Source organism: Acartia tonsa, chromosome 5 (assembly GCF_053477335.1).
Source record: "Acartia tonsa isolate MP-2025a chromosome 5, ASM5347733v1, whole genome shotgun sequence".
Classification (NCBI taxonomy): domain Eukaryota; kingdom Metazoa; phylum Arthropoda; class Copepoda; order Calanoida; family Acartiidae; genus Acartia; species Acartia tonsa.
The window spans coordinates 17,548,627-17,566,233 of record NC_137264.1 but is presented as its reverse complement, the minus strand read 5'-3'; the positions used below and the strand labels follow the sequence as shown (position 1 = coordinate 17,566,233).

The 17,607-nt window shown below is 29.8% G+C and overlaps 1 protein-coding gene across 5 annotated transcripts in view; it reads right to left on the bottom strand.

Moving 5' to 3' along the window:
* Positions 1-4,631: 4,631 nt before the first annotated feature.
* The window catches only part of LOC145318892 (uncharacterized), a 108,430-nt gene continuing 95,454 nt past the window's right edge, over positions 4,632-17,607 (bottom strand). For 3 of the 5 annotated variants that reach the window (XM_080160569.1, XM_080160566.1, XM_080160568.1), the window contains 10 exons: positions 15,497-15,544; positions 15,000-15,093; positions 14,439-14,476; positions 12,995-13,061; positions 10,651-10,802; positions 7,533-7,619; positions 6,068-6,153; positions 5,576-5,681; positions 5,059-5,117; positions 4,632-4,834 (listed from right to left, as the gene is read on the bottom strand). In XM_080160569.1, the coding sequence (XP_080016695.1) occupies positions 4,816-4,834; positions 5,059-5,117; positions 5,576-5,681; positions 6,068-6,153; positions 7,533-7,619; positions 10,651-10,802; positions 12,995-13,061; positions 14,439-14,476; positions 15,000-15,093; positions 15,497-15,544 (756 nt within the window). In that variant the 3' untranslated portion in view covers positions 4,632-4,815. The remainder of the gene's footprint in view (positions 4,835-5,058; positions 5,118-5,575; positions 5,682-6,067; positions 6,154-7,532; positions 7,620-10,650; positions 10,803-12,994; positions 13,062-14,438; positions 14,477-14,999; positions 15,094-15,496; positions 15,545-17,607) is intronic. The other 2 variants (XM_080160571.1, XM_080160567.1) reach the window with 1 other exon arrangement.

Genomic DNA, 17,607 nt, shown 5'->3' with positions numbered 1-17,607 from the left:
TATACAAATAGTATAAATAAACAAATATATTAATAAGGTTGACAATATCCATAAAAGCGAACACAGTTTTAGGCCGATTGAACATTATTTACTTACATTTAAAGAAACAGATGAAATTGTTAAAACCGAAGCTTTTCTATAATGTGAGTCGGTCTGTATGTCCGTAAGGTTTAGCTATTTTCATTAATTTAAATAGGTTAGAATTGTTATATCGATTTCAAACTTTAAATGGTGATTCCTATAACGGTTAGGTAAGACTTTAAAAGCGCTGCAACTCTATAATCGTTACCAGAAAGTCCGTAAGTTCATTTAAAAAAACATACTGATTTTTTACGTTTTTGATAACAAATTTTTGTATGTCATAATTATCTTATTTATCTGATTTTTGGAATACTGATTCCTATTACAACAAGGTACAATGTTAGAAGCAAAGCATCTCTATAATCAAGTCCTAAAAATGTGAGCATGTCCTTAAACAATATAATGTATTTTCCACAAATTTACTTATTATTTTGTTTATTTAGACTGATGCTGTACGAATTGGTGCAAAAAATGGGGACAATTTTCAAATTGATTTGACGGGGCTGTTTATTTACGTCACAAGTGAGGGAAAAAAAGGGAAAGAGGAAAGAAACCCCCTAGAAAAGAGATGGGGGTATGACGTCACACGCCAAAACAATTTGAAATTTGTCCCCATTTTTTGCACCAATACGTACAGCATCCTTCGCTTTTATGGATGTTGCCATCCTTGTTTGAATACATTTTACTTACTTTTGTACGTACTTACTTCCTACGTTTTGATTATTGATATAATCCTCCTATTTAAAAGAGATCAATATACAAATTTGGTAGTTAAATATTCTAAAAAACAATGTGTTGTTTGGACTCTAAATGCCTCTGGGGGTAGGAACACACACCCATGAAGTCCTTGGAGGAACATACGAACAGATACATCCTAAATGTGCAAAATACTCGCTTTAAAATTAATTTGTAGTGAAATTGTAATTTATAGGCTAAAGAAATAAAACTTTTGATTTATTAAATGATACAATGCTGTCCATTTGTCTTTCTGTCCGTAATTTTTTAACTTAAAAAGTGAGGATTATTTTTACCTGTTATTTCCTTAAGTTACTCTATGATTCGTCTTTGCATTTTAATACTATCATAAATTTCTACATGGTTATTTCAAGATAAATTTCAAATCCCCAAATTGTTTTTAGTTTCATCATTTGTGGATGTACATCAATTTTTTGGCCATTGTCTTATCCCTTCAGATTCCTGAGGTGGATTCTTAAAAAAACTTTACCCCACTAATCGCTTAGGTGGGCAAAATTGTTTTCGTGAAAAATCCTCCAAAATCACATATAAAATCTACAAAAATTATATAAAATCTTATGTTAATAACCCTTCTATGATTTTGTTTAATTTTTGTTGATTTTTTCAATTAAATCAATTAAATTTTTAATGTTATGAGCAAATATTACAATCATATTGGCTTTTATTGCTTTAATTGACTTTTATATCTGCTTTAATATGAACAAATTATCAAAACAAAGACTATTATATCCATCTATCTACTAACAGAAGAGAAAAGCTTAGGTTAAAATAAAGGCAATTGTGCTTTAGAAGCTGGTAATATTTTTGATGAAAGTAAAACACCACACTTATTAATATTGAAGAATTTTTTGTTTTTCTTATGACTGTTTAAAGAATACGACTTTTAATTTCATCTATTTATAAGGTATTGCATTTATCATAAAAACTAGTTTGATTTATTATCTTATTCCCTTTTGAAAATAAAAAGTTATCAGCTGCTAATTCAAAAGCAGATCCTTGGGATGGGAGACCAGATACGTGCCTGCTGTCCATCCTGCACCGTGCATCAATGATCCAAGGAGCCACACCAGAAGAGTCCTACTGTGCTGGGAAAGGATCTAGGGCAGATGCCAGACTGAATTCTGGTCACTTCCCCCAGTTCAGGGGGTTTGTTTTCAGATCCTTCCCTAGAAAAAAACCTGCTCGTACGTAAAGAATGTCGCTAAAAAAATTCTGACATCATAAAAATAAGGGATAAGGAGTGGAAAAAAAAACCAAAAAAAGATTGATAATCCCTCTTTTTTATGACGTCACATGCTGATTTTTTGAGCGACTTTCTTCACGAACGTGCTTGTTACTTTAGGAGCTCTATATGAGCAGCTATCTTTTTGAGTGTTAGTGACGCTACTCTATAATTCGCACTCGTTCTGCTAACCGTTTCATCGTAGGATTCACGCCGCTTCGCTACATTATGACGTATTTTTTTTTTATAGGCTCTATAAAGACTAAAGAGCTTCCTTCGACGAAGTCAATAAGGTTTACTGTTCGATGTTGTCATCCTTGTTATAATATTTCACGAAAATAATAATCAAACATTCCTTTCAGGCTTGGTATTTATTTTATCATACATTTTTATATATGAAAATAATTTTCATTGTAAAAAGCGAATGAGATAATTTTAAAGGGATACACACACACATACATAACATCGGCTCGTTACAGAAATAGATACAATAGGCATTTTATACAAAAATATTTTAGATTTAGCATAAAGATGTTAATTATTTTTTTCCTTACATACAAAAAGGTAATATTGTTTGAATATTTTGAAATTAAATATGTCAAAATTTTTGATTATTTGAATAAAAATATTTTTTATAAAATGGCCAATTACTTCAATTTCTGTAGATTAGTCAAAGGGGTTTTTAACAATCTATAAAGTAAATAATCACAATTTTCAATATTTTCATATTTTATTAAAATCTTATTCTTGCTCATTTTAGAAAGAGTCTTTAAATTTTTTAACCAAAAACATATCTATCTATCGAATCTAAAAAATTTCATCACAAATGTTATAAATATTTCAATGATATTTGTAACGAATGTTAACATTTTTACAGGATTTTTTCATCATTAAAAGATTTAATTTGGCATGTTGTTTTGTCAAAATGTTGAGTAAAACAGTTTATCGAATTTTAAAAAATCTTTTTTTTTAAGAATATACATTTGTTTTTTTTGCTTACTTTTAGTAAAACGCATACAATTACATTTAATTTTTGTTTGATTAATCCTATTTGAGCGTTTTTCCCCAAATAAAAAAATTAACATCTAATGATAAACATCAAAATTTGATAATTAAAAAACAAATTTAGATTTAAATGATACATAAAAATAAAATCTAAAATTATCGGGGAATGCATAGAGAGAAATATAATTTTTATGATATGAGATAGTGCTTTAAATTTGTACACTTGATTCATAAAAATAAGGAATATCCTGGTTTATTCAAAGCAAACTCGAGTTAAAATTATCATTTTCGAAGATTAATGTTTTCCTTGCAAGTCTACTTGAATAAACCTGGGTAGTACAGAAGAAATTTAGTTTTTTTTTCATTATTCAAGAGTTATATTTTTTGACAGAGGTTTTAAAAATAAGGTTTGACTATAAATAAATGACTATATATAATCATATAATGATCAAAGGGAACCGGGTTTCTAGCTGTTATATGACGCAAGCGTATAAATATTATTCTGCTGAAATATTTTGACACTGGGGTTTCAGGTTTCTAACTGATTTTTCCATAAAGAGTATCTTTACATTTCTATTTTCTTATAAATTTAAATTAGCAGAAAAGGGTAGGTTACAAAAGGTCACATTTGCTTGCTTAGTTGCTTCGCGCATTTTATTCTTGTTTATTGCTTTTATTGAGGTGGTTTTAGAGTTTTTGACACTACGTTTTGTTGTAAGGTATTGGTTGAATTATATAAAAGTAAGGTATGTCCAAAAGAAAAAAAAGGTAGATTTTTAGAAGTATGTATAAAACACAAAAAGTATACCTATTTATTAAGGAAAAAAGTAATTATTATGTAGGAGATATGCATACCTTAAATAAATATAATTCCACCCAATACTTCTAATGAAATAAAAACTTAATAAATAATAATAAAAACTCTATTAAATTTGTATATTGTGAGCACGTATGAAAAAAGAAAATCAAAATAGTTATAATTATTCCGCTAGGACTTGAACAGTGAGGCAAAAAATCCGCTACTTTCTGATTTCTTAACCTAGTCCAAATAAACACAAAGTTGACGTCTTCTACTGCATAGTTTACCTTTAGATCATAGATTATATCCTATTATATAAACTAGTAAGCTTTTTTTTGTCTGTAGCGAAGGATCTCACAAACCGCTGAACCGATATGGTCCTTATACTTATATGTAGGTCCGGGATGGTTTTAGGCTATTTTATATTTATAAAAAGTCTGGGTATCCTTTCGAATATAGAGCTCCTAGATGCTAAGGGCTTATCCGCTAGTATGATATATTAATATTGCACAATTTCGTGGCTAACAAACCTCCAGACATCCAACACTTTTTGGAAAAAAACTGTACTTGAAATTTCTAATCTAATTAATGAGTTGCGCCTATTTATGGCTCAAGAATTTCCCCCACCTTTGTCGATTGACAAAGATTTATTATCTCTCAATCAAAAAGTCATTGAAAGAAACTTAACGTCATTAGTTATGATTAGTTTGAGGTAAGATATTTGATTGAGGTATATCATCTTTATATCAATTTTGTGTTTTTCCTCTATAGAGTTGGGGTAAGGTTGCGGGGGTGAGTTTGAGGCACCTTCGACGGGGGAGGAGGGGGCAGGGGGAGTCACAACGACCTCCCCTACCTTACCAACACCCAGGGGGGAGAGGGGAGAGGCAGAATGGTGGTTAGGGGCGCCCCCCTCCCCCGACTTTCCGGGATAGGGAGGGGCCCCGCTGTGTCAGAAGGATTCTACAATTCTGAAAATATAAATAAGATTAGTTTTTCTATAAAAAGATTACTATTCAATCTTTAAAGTAGATAAAAATATTCAATTTTTTTAAAATTTAGATTAAGTAATATGAACGAAATGGGGGATGCATCAAGGAAGTATAGACAACTTTGTAGGGGGGGGGGGGGGGAGGAAAGAGAGATGAATCCACCCATTAATTTTTAATGCCTCTGATTTAGTTATGCTTATTACCTAAAGATACCAGTATAACCACAGATACGAGCTCTCAGCACGGGTAACAGGTTTGCTGCCTAAAACAAAAACAAAATCATAAATTTCCGAAGCTTCGCGCCATTATTAAAAAAATAACTATGATCAACAAAAATAAATCACTTATAAGCAAACAGTTAGCAACCTGTCAAACAAAAGACTGTAAAAAATGGCTACACTTTTGTACCTGGTTAATATTATCTAAGGAATGGCTACACTCTTGTACCTGATTAATATCATCTAAGAAATGGCTACACTATTGTACCTGGTTAATATTATCTAAGGAATGGCTACACTATTGTACCTGATTAATATCATCTAAGAAATGGCTACACTATTGTACTTGGTTAATATTATCTAAGAAATGGCTACACTATTGTACCTGGTTAATATTATCTAAGAAATGGCTACACTCTTGTACCTGGTTAATATTATCTAAGAAATGGCTACACTCTTGTAACTGGTTAATATTATCTAAGAAATGGCTACACTATTGTACCTGGTTAATATTATCTAAGAAATGGCTACACTCCACAAGAAGAATATAGTTGACATTAGGTCCAGTTGCTGACTTGTGCAGGGTTAATCTTTTCAGTCCAACATTTCTAAATTAAAATATATATATCATTATATATATCTCGCTAACCGCTGAACCATTATGGTAATCCTTTAAAATATAGCTTCTCATAGTTCCTAGGAAGGTTTATAATTATTTTAGAGGATGGAAGCTCCACCCTTCCCCCATCCTAAAGAGAAATCACCACTATAATAAAATAGTTTTTCTTTTAAAACTAAAAAATATAAATAGGGGTGGGGTGGGGGGTGACTTCCCTCTACCCTGACTCAAGTGCCCTTAAAGGCTCATAAGGACGTAACCGTTAGTAAGTACTTCTTGACAGACTGATTTAAAAAAAAATACTTTATATTTTTGTTCAGCAAGATACTCTTTACCAAACAATTAAAAAAATTGCTAAATAACTAATCACTCCACCTTGGCAGGTTTTTGTAAAGCATCCTCGCTCCAGTCCAGTACAACCAATTACGCTCAAATTTCTCACCGTCGTCCCCTTTGAACACCTAGATAGATGGTAGATATAAACAGAAGGATAGTCTAATTATGGGTAGATACAATAATGTTTAAGCATTATGGGGGGGGGGGTATTTATATCTTACCCCATAGAATCCTTACGTAAATATCTGTTTAAAATATAAATGAATGAATAGATAATCAGATAGAAAATTAGCTACAGAGAGAAAGGTAGTAAATGGATATCTAGATAGCTAAATTGGAAGAAAGTGTTCTTTGGTTATAGTAAAAATCTTTTTTATTGATAATAAAAACGAAATATTATTTTTTTTAAAAATCTTCCAAGTTCTAGATTGTTTGTAATCTGTAGGTGCAGGTAAGAAAATGAAAACTGTATTTTATTGCACAAAATTCAAATAAAGTTTTGGATATTTGCAGGGAGGAAGGGAACATTGGACAATAAATGATCCAAACACCCAAACTTTTAGAAGTATGATATCGCATTCATAGGGGACTGAAAATCCTGATTTAGTTGTACAAACCTATAGTGTCCAAACATTTTTACCAATAGTTCTGATCTAAAGAAGTTGAAATTTAGATTATCTTAATTTTTCGTCAAATGTCTTATCCCTTAAGATTTCTGGATATTTGTGTTGAAATCCTTTACTAAACCTTGCCAATTTATTTAAATTTCTTCAAAATATTCTAAATACAGTTAAATATACTTTATACTAAATTAAAAATGCGAGTTAGTATAGCAGCTATGAATGAATGTTTGAGATCTATAGGACAATTTTATTATATACTTATCCTCTAGAAAAAGTTGATGAATGTTTGAGAGTTGTAGGGCAATTACATCAAGTATTTGACAGATGTATACAATACAAATGTAAAATGTTTTGAAATGAGTGAAGGACCACTCAATTATACTATTTAACTAAAAGCGAAGCTCTAAAACGGTAGGACAAACGAACATTTACACTTATAGTGTCAGAACTGAATAACTGAAATTTGTTGAATAACTGTTTAAATACAGGATATTGTTTAAGGACATACTTACATTTTTAGGACTTGTTTATAGAGATGCTTCGCTTAAAACATTGTGCTTTGTTGTCCAAAGAAGCAGTATTACAAAATTCAGATCAATCGGGTAATTTTATCACATTAAAAATTGTTAATAAAATGAACGTTCGGATATTCTAGCAACGATTATAGAATTGCTACTCTTTCTAAATCGTACCTACAACTACTACAGGAATCACGATGCAAAGTTTAAAATCGATAGGACAATTCTAACCTGCTTAAATTAACGAAAAGAGATACTGTACGTGACGAACGAATGGACTGGCCCTAATTATAGAAAAGCTTCGCTTATAAAAAGCGTGATTGTATGTCCAAAAGATGTAGGACAATTCTACCATACATTTACCTGATATATGCAGATGATATATCCTGTAGAAAGAGTAGAAGGTTGTTTGTGTGTCGGATCTACCGGTGGACGTGCAATTGTGGCAACCTACAAGAAATATATAAAATAATTTCAAGATAATGACTGACAGACCGACGGACCAAGTAAATTATAACTGAATGATCTTATGTAAGGGTTATCATTACACAAAAAAAGAAGTTTTTCTTAAATAGCATCTGAGAAAATTACGGACGTACGGACGGATAGATTAAATCAATTATGGAAATAATATTCTGCTAAAAAAACAAAGTTTAAAATTAGGATAGCATCAAATGTCATTTTTCTAAATTGATGTAGAAAAAAAATCATTCCATTTATCTTATGTTGATAAAATCTCCCTCTTAAGTAATAAGGTTTTCCAAACAATAGTTTTTTAATAAGGGTTTTTTAGAATACCCCACGTGTTTAGACAAAAAAGGAAAACGTTGCACCCTCCCAGTTGTTGGACCAGACAGTAAAGAATTCTCGCCTCGCCCTCACGAAGTAGTTTACAAAGTAAACCCCTTTCTCTTATGTAATTTTTTTTCTAACGATTATTTAAACTGATAAATACCTAATATTAAAAAGCTAGAGACGAAAATGCAGTTTATATTAAAAATTTAAATTGGAAAACATTAAAAAAGATAAGTTTAGTATGGTTCAGTTAAATTGCATGAGGAGATAAATGTCAGAAAATTATTGAAATAAATTTAGATGCATGTCAACTCTACAACTCAGGTCTTTGTGTACATCATATCAATAAGATGAACATATTTTACATTGTCTTTTTTTAAATGAAATCTTAATCTTAGGTAATTAATGATATTATATGGTTATATTGAATCATTGAAAATTTAAATAACTACTGTAGATTTTTTTTTGTCTTTTTATAGACTTATGTGACATAATTTTTTATGTAATTTTCTGAAAAGTTTCTAAGGAATGTTTAAGGTCTTATTTTGATTTGATTGAACATTAAAAATATTGTCCAATAACTGAGATGAAAATCATTATAGGATGGTGCCCTTCAAAATCTAGAATTTAGACAAATTTCAGCGTTTTTTCAATATCTTTTTGATAAAGATTTACAAAGCTTTTGATACAAAAAAATTCTCAGTTGGCTAGGATTGTGTTAGAAACCTTGTTAGAGTATCTATAAGAAGGTCTTTTTTCCCCTATCAAAAACTCTAAACGTTATGGGGTCTATACACAAGATTTTAAGTACTTTGGAAGGTTTGTTCTTTTTAATCTCCTGGTAGAGCAAAATTCTCCACACGGGCTAGGTCTCGAGCTGTTGTGCTCTGGAGGGGTGAGTAGATTCAAAATCAATATTGTTTTCTTATTGTCATTGCTTGAGCATGAAATGGATTATTTTGTATTATCTTTCTATCAAAACGGTTGGGTTTATATTGAAAAAAGGGAAGCGATTGTTTTTTTAATACCCTTTAACTACACCGACATTGTGTCCAAAAGTAAGTGATACTTATTAAACCCCACCTACTCTTCTAGTTCTATGCATTGCCTTTACTAAACAGTAATATTTTTAACCTCTTGTTTTCTATGTACTTAGTTTTTAAGATAATTCGAAGAATAAGAAAATCGATACATTGCATTAAATATTTAAACCTCTGTGTAAAAATATAGAAAATATAATAGTTATTTCTCGCATATTATAATAAACAGCTTTCTGTGGATATAAAGTACAATTGTAAGATTAATACCAGTTTTTTAGTCCCGATATGCTAAAGGCACGGGCTAAAAACTGGTTTTAATCTTATGATTGACATTTTTATTTTCGTAGAAAACTGGATATAATATAATGCTAGATATAGTTTTTTTTTTGTATGGGTGAGAACCGGTTCTAATCCACCGGATATTAATCGGTTTCAAAGCGACACAGGAGAATATATTAAAGAATATTTCTTGTATGGAAGGGTATAATGTTAATTTTACTGTATGAAATGAGATGAAATATCAACTGGAAATATTTTGATGTGAATTTTGTATTTGTTAGCAAAATAGTTCCTCATTATTAAACGCTCATCCGGATGTCAGTATTTTTTAAAACAGATCCTACCATTGCTTATTTGTACAAACGTGGTATGATCTTAGAAGCTTACTAACTCAGTTATCATTATCAAAATGTCATTACAATAATGCAATTTGACATTTAAAAACACTTAGTTGACATCATTAATTTGATTTTCAATGATAAATTGATTTCTAAGTAAAATGCAACATGTATTATATAATCATTATGTATTATAAAAATAGAAAGCTTGATTATTAAGTAATCCTATTAGATAAAGTAGCAAGGTTTTTCTTGTCTGTAGTTAAAGATTTTTATTACTATTGAATTGAATTACATATTAAAAGATTTATTTTTAATAGACATACAAGAAATATAACTTTATGAAGTTTTAAATATTTTAATAATTCAATACGGAAAATTTAATATTAAACAGAAGAAAATTCAGAGAATCTTCATATCTTTAATCTTTTGGCGAAGCATCGAAAATATTATCCCCCATTTTGGTCCTAACATTTTATATCATAAACTTAAAAAGATTTCCAAATTAAAAAATCACAGTTGACATTTATATCTGACAAGAAAACCAATAAAATGGCAAAGTTACTTTTGAATACTGAAGAAACATTCTTTATTTCGGAATGTGAGGAAATTTGTTATAATTATGTTTTGAAATAGGTTAGAAAAAAATATTATCGTAATAAACTTTTAGACTGGATTATAGATATGCTATTGATTGGTCGTTTTATTTTCAAGAATGTATCTAACTCTTTTATGAATCAACATGCAAAGTTTGATGTTGATTTTGGGGATCAACGCTTAGTAGTCAAGACGACCTTTTTATCTGCCCCCCTCCCAAATATTGTTTGTTGGCTATTCCTTCAGGGGCGTCCTAGCTTTTTTTTTTTTGGGGGGGGGGGTGTAAAATATTTTAAGGGGGGGGGGGTAATTCGGTTTTTTTTTGGAGGGGGGGGGGTAATCCCCATTTTACCCCCCCCCCCCCTTGGACGTCTATGTATTTCTTATTCCTGTATAATACCCCATGTTTAAACGTATATCAGTATAACTAACCTCGTCGTACAAGTCCATGCTGTGGTTCAAGGAGTAGCCAAGCCTCTGGGCGTTCAGGGTCTCGTGGCATCTCAACTTGTTGGCCGTGTAGAATTGTCCCGCCTCTTCGCGGGGCTTGTTTATCACATAGTAGTTAATGTAAGGATAATCCGCTGAAAAAAAGAGAAAAAGTGTGATATTTATAAGAAGTTGTTTATAGAGCCTATAAAAAAAATGACGTCATACAATACAAATGACTAATGATTGGCTAATACACAGACTAAATTACCAATTGCAGTCCAGCATTTATTTTAATTAACCAATGGTGGGCCGGCATGACGTCATTTTTGATATGTTATATACAAAACTTCATTTCTAACCACTAATTTGAATAAAAGATGGAGCGATAGTTCATCATTTATCATATTGTTCACTAATTTACCCCTATTCCCGTGGCAAGGGAGGGGGATCGACTATAAATTCCTGTTCTGGAAGAGTGAACGTACCCCCTCCCATACTAGGGTAACTTTGTTAACAATAACTAGTGATGTAACTAAATTCATAATTCATGTCTTATCCCTTAGGATCCCTTGAATTGCTATAATTTTCCTCATTATCATATCTAATTTTAGATAAATCTCTGCTCTCCAAGCACCGGGACAGGTTTAAAAAGTTATAATGTGTGCCATTACTTTCGCAGAAAAAATATTTTAAAACCAATAATTAATTATTAATGGCCAGCGGATCAATTAATTTTGACATTTATTTGATTATGATAATTATATAAAGATAGTGAGGTTATGTGGAAATTATAGCACACTAAGTTATATATCATTCTTTGCATTTAATATCTACAATTCTACATATGTCCATGACATTTCAGAATTATGTTTTCATGGAATTCAAGATAATTAAACTGTAATAAAAACTTAATTTGAATGCAAGATTTTAAGATATACTTCATTGCAGGGCTCGGCAGCTTCGTGTTAGGCATCGAATAAAACTTAAAAATCAGAAGAATTACTAAATTTGTTCGTAATTAGTTCAATAGAACATTAAGGACACCAAAATAAATTGAAATTGATTGCCAAGCCCATGTTCAATCTTCCATTTTAACATTATACGTTGGTTTGTTTATAATGATGTATTTTTTTTCCAGGAGAAAACAAAACTCTTAAAAGTAATAATACAAATCTTCCCTAAAATTGAATATACGTATAGTAAAGCCATGGTATGATATCTTAATTAACATACTTTTAAAGACAAAGTGGTAAGGTATAAACTTTAACCTTTATTTAAAATTCTATATGAATCATAAAATATGTTTGTCCAAAAATTACCATAAGCATTGAACATAGTTCTAAAAGTAACTTTATCCTATCCTTGAAATTGACGTTTGCAAATTATGCCTAACAATTTGCATTACAACTGATTTTCAAATCTAGATAAGCATATTTCCATGGTAAATAAAAACTGAAAAATTTAGAAATTAAATCCTTCTTATCCATCCTCTTAGAAAAAGTAATGTGACTTTACCTAATCAAATTGATATATTTTCTATGAAGCTTCCATAAAAGGATGGTTATTTATTTGATCTTAATAATTAGTAATGTTTTATGTATTTAATATAATGTACAGAGAAGTTGCGTTATTACAAAAACAAAAATACTGAAACTTATGCTGAATTTAGAAAATTTTATTAGTAATATTATTTTCATAAGAGAATATCAAAATAGTTACTGAAACTACTAAACAACTGAAAATTATTGTATTGTTAGGCTGTAATTACTCTTAGCCTATTATCGCCAAAACCACCTCAACCCGCACTAACTTTTTTCTACCATAAGACTTATAATATACTTTATTTGAAGATTTTTCAACTTAAAATTATTCAATACTACTCTTCTAACTGTGTTCAAAATACCTACATATTTTTGTCTATTCTGAAAAAATTTGGGTTTTAAATGTCTTGATAAAGTCAAAAGAACACAAATTATTCAAACTAATTTTAGAGCAGATTATCCGTAATTTATTATTTAAATCTTTTTAATGGATAAATTTAAAAGAATCTTTTCACTAAAAAAGGGTTCTTGATTGATAAGATAAAAGACGACAAATTTAATTACATTCCTTTATGATGATAAACAAAACAAGCCCTTCTGTAGTATCATGGCGACGACGAGTTGTGGAGAAAATTTGAATCACTATAATTTATTTTATGATAAAATCCACAAATCCTGTAAAATTCATTAATTTTTTTCTTATTAAACTGGCTGACGTCAGGCCCAAACATAAGTTGCAGCAGTTGCAGTGTAAGGATTATTGAACAATTGAGATTTTGATAAATTAAAAAAAAATATCTTACCATCTTTTTCTAAATTCTTGAATAGGTATCCTTCTGAAGCATTCAATTCTTGAGCGGTCTTCAATAACTGAAAATAACAAACTGTTTAGCCTAATCCAAAGTATAGATGGAGACGATTCCTGTTGGACCAAATCACTACAGGACCAACATAGTCTAAAATAGTCTTTAAATATGTTTTTTTTATGTGTTTCAAGATGTTCGTTTGTGGATCTTTTTAATTGAAGTGAATTTGTCCAAAAATAAAAAGAAATTAGGTTAGTTCTATGAAGAATATATTTCTATTTCAAATTGGTCATCTCACAAAGTAGATAATCAGACCTATATCATATTGTTATAAAAACATCTAATTTTCACAATTAATTTCATAAATGACATGCTTAAAGGTATATTAAAATGTTTTAATGTGTATTTGTTTGAATTAATACAATATGTATAATTTTCAAAAAAAATGTTCTTCAATGTACTCTTTTTGTTTAAAAGCATTCAATTTTTTCTTTTTATCTTTCAAAAGCCAGGTTAAAGACACACTTAAAGGGTGACATTTGTTTTTAGATTTTTACTCTTTGTTTAATTGTATAGACTATAAGTTTTGACTTCAAACAAATTCCAATTAACCTATCCATAAGAACAAGGAATAAAACACTGCAAATCATTTGTTATAGTTTGTAATGTGGAATTAGAATATAAGATGCGTTTAAAAATATGTTTGTTTGTGTTATTTAAAGACAAATAAACTACTGGCTCGTTTGTAAAGTATCTTCGTTCCAAAAGTGCATATATTTTTTTTTGCTACATTTCTGTGACATGTACATTTGGCAATTTGCACGTATTGATTTACACTCAAATTGTGCAACAGTGGTGTGTAGATAAACCAACAAATATTTGTAAACTTGACTTTGTACCATAAAAGTAAATCATAAAAAGTAGTATTTTAAGGCTTATACGTGCATCTTTAACTCTTTTGAATATTGTTTGTTTGATATCTTATATTTAAAAATCTGTTGTATCGTAGGGATGTTGACTTTATATTGTGGTAAAAAATGTTGACAGATATTTAACTAATGTCGAATAAATGAGACAACTTCTAGTTTCAGGAGATTACGATACATGGGAGCCTTTGTTACACTTTACTATTTTGTACTACAAAAATGAAAGCATACTGCCGACTTGCAATTCTTTTTATTATTTGTATATAATATGTGACATAACAGAAGTGTGTTCAAAATAAGTATTGGCAACATAAAATTAAAGTTCTGAAACGGTAAGACAAACGAATGTATATTGTATAAGTCACATTCAAAATCATACCTTACTACTACAGAAATCCCCATGCTAAGTTTTAAATCGATAGAACAATTTTAGAATTTAGAAATTGTCACATTACTTACATATAACCAGACAAAGTAAATTGTAGCGTAGCCGTTCTACAATTAATAACACTCACCTGTTTAGAAAGGTCCAAATGTAGATCCATTTGATCAACTATAATTGGTATTAAATTCTATCCTTCCTTTTTGTAAAAATAGCGACAATTTTGAAAACAAAGAGGAAATTTGCAGGGAAATTTGTCCTTTTTTTCAATTTCATATGCAAACTTTTTGTTTTTAATGTATTTAAATGTTTGAATTTTAAAGAAATAAAAAAAGTTTTATCAATATAAATTTAATATTTATGTATTCAAAATTGAAAGCAGAAATAATTTCACGAAGACTGGAAGTAGTATTACAATTATAAAATAATGAAAATATTAGTAAAAAAGAAAGCAGTGGTCCTTTAACCATAATTAATCCGCAGCCAAGCCACAAAATTTGAAGAAAAGCTTAAGTTATATCTCCCTAACTTGTCATTTTATCATGGCTTAAATCTACAGCCACTAAAACTTCTTTCTCATCTGTTAATTCATTTTGCAGCTTCGGACATCAATCAATTAATTTTTTTATTACAATGCAGTGTAATGTCTTGTTTAGGATAATACTAATGTGATTAGGCCAGGATAGAATTTGGCCTGAGAGTGCACCTAGAGGATTTTCCAGTACAGAACTCAGGGGGGACAGACGGCCCATCAGGTGAAAACTTACTATCAACTTCGGGTCCTCTACCTAGAAATAAATAAAAATTATTTAATTTGAAAGTGGATAACTAATTTTCTCCTCTCACCCTTTCAGTAATTAAAAGACATTGACGAAATTTTTTCCCCTCCCAAATTTTCTTCATCACCAAGTACATAAACTTGAGGCTTATAATTGATCAAAAATAACTGCTTTAAACCTCTATTACTATCAATATAGACCTAGACCATTCAATTATCCGTAGACATGTAAATAATTTTTATAAAACACGAATTAGATGGTTTTACATTTTAGTTTAAAACTAGTTTGAGATTGGTTAAAAAAGAATTGAAAACAGCATAGCAAAAATATTAAGACTCTTCAAATTGAAGAATTTTTCAAATTTGAGAATGCCATGTAAATTTTCAATGATCAATATGTCGTCTTTGCTTACCTCCAGAATATTTATAATCTGGTTGGTCTTCTTCTGTTCACGTGGTAACTAAAATACAAATAACAAATCAATATCAATTTTTTGCACAGGTTATCAATTAAGTTAGAGGGTGACAGGCTTTATCAAGGCATCGCCTAATCTAAGAATGTAGTACACTTAAAAACATCATAGAAAGCTAAATTTCATCAAAAGAACCTAATAATTTTAGTTTTATAGAAAGTGTACTAAATCCTGTGATTACGGCATCTCTGTGTAAATCCTGTCTCCCTCCGTTTCTAATCTATTTTTTATGCTTTCTAGGTGTTTACCTTTTGTTATTTACATTTTATGTGCAATATTAAAGCAATTTTTTCAAACTATTTTTGTGCTTTTATGTAATTATATTGATACAATGTTTCATTATGTTTATTCTTAAGAATTTAATTAAAAAATTTATGAAATATTTTTTTTTATGTTATTGTTCTTTGTTTTATTAGCAGTAAAACTTCTCCATAATCTTTAAAAAACATCTGGTAAATAACATTTTTTTTCTATGAAAATTTCCCATGAAAATGGGCATCAACTCATTGACTTACTTTTGCCGAATATTTTTTTCTTAGACTTTGCTACTTTTGGATGTTGTCATTCTTATTTTAATGAAAAAATCAAATAATAGAATTTATCATTAAAATTTCTTTCTTTTTTGTGATTGTAAAATACAAGAAAGCAAACTGTACAGGAACCAACATTTGGAAAAATAATTGCTGATCTTTTTTTGCTATTTTATGTTATCAAAATAAGACTTTAGCAGTGATTTAAAATTACATTTAGAGGCAACAAACCAATGTCATAAACAAACTGGTTATTTAGTAGATGCACATAATTTTTCTGTATACTCTTGTCCCTAACGTAAATACCTGTAAATATACATGTCCCTCGCCGTGATTGCACGCAATATGCTTGTGAACCTTATGGAGTTCTCAAGTAGCGGTCAATTCAAATATTACAAATACCTGCAATCACCAGGGAGGGAGGGAACATTGGACTGTTTATTACACTAGTCCCCAAAGTACACACCTCCCCATCAATACTTCCCCTTTACAAATATTCGTACTTCTTGCACCTTCCCTTTCTTATTATTTCTTTGTTTATTTTCGTTCCTTTTTTTCTCTTTTCACTTCACTTTAGCTTTTTTTTCTCCTTCTGTCCTATTCTTTATGTCTTTTACTACTTCTTCAATTTTCCCTTTATTATTTTATCTCATTAATTTTCCTTTAGGTTACCACTTAATTTTTTACCCTTTTTCCTCCTTAATTTAATTCTTATTTTTCTCCCAGATTTTTTTTCTACAAATTGCATTCCATGGTTTCTTTGATTCTTTATCTCTTTACTAGGGGCATTTTTTTCTAACATCTAGTGGTGGAAAAGTTGGGCTAAAAATAACCTAAAACCATTCCAATAATTTAATTAATATAAAAATTAAAAGCCTTAAACCATCCTGGGAACCATGAGAATCTATTCTAAAATGGAGAAATAAAATAAGACACTTTATACTTTATAGCTTTTTTTGTTGGTGATTGAGAATAGTTATTTATTTCCTAGGATAACTGTCTGTAATACGATGCTATGCATTATATCTAGAACTGGTTCTAATCCAGCGGATATTAACCGGTTTGGAAGCCTAACTGGAAAACATAATAATCTTTATTGGATACCCAAATGGATAAACATATTAGTTTCTCCTTATCTTATTCAATTTATCTTCCATTTACCTTTCTCTCAATTCTGAATACTATTCAAATTTTTTCTTTCTTTCATCTATTTTTATATTTTTGTCCATTTAAAGTGTTTGTAGATTTTCTCAGGAATAAATAGTATTTCTAAGAAGAATAAAGAAGAAAGAAGGGGGGATATTTAGCTGTTGATTACACTAGTTTCCAAAGTCTTAAAATAATATTTTCTCATTCGTTTGCTAATAAACCTTAGGGACTTTGATTGATTTGTTCATTTAGTTGAGTGTCAAAACATTTCAACTACTTATTATAATCTACAGAAGGGGAAATTTTATGTATTATTATTGGGGATGTATAGCTATTTATCAACCATTGTTTATTGCTTTAGATCCCTAAAAA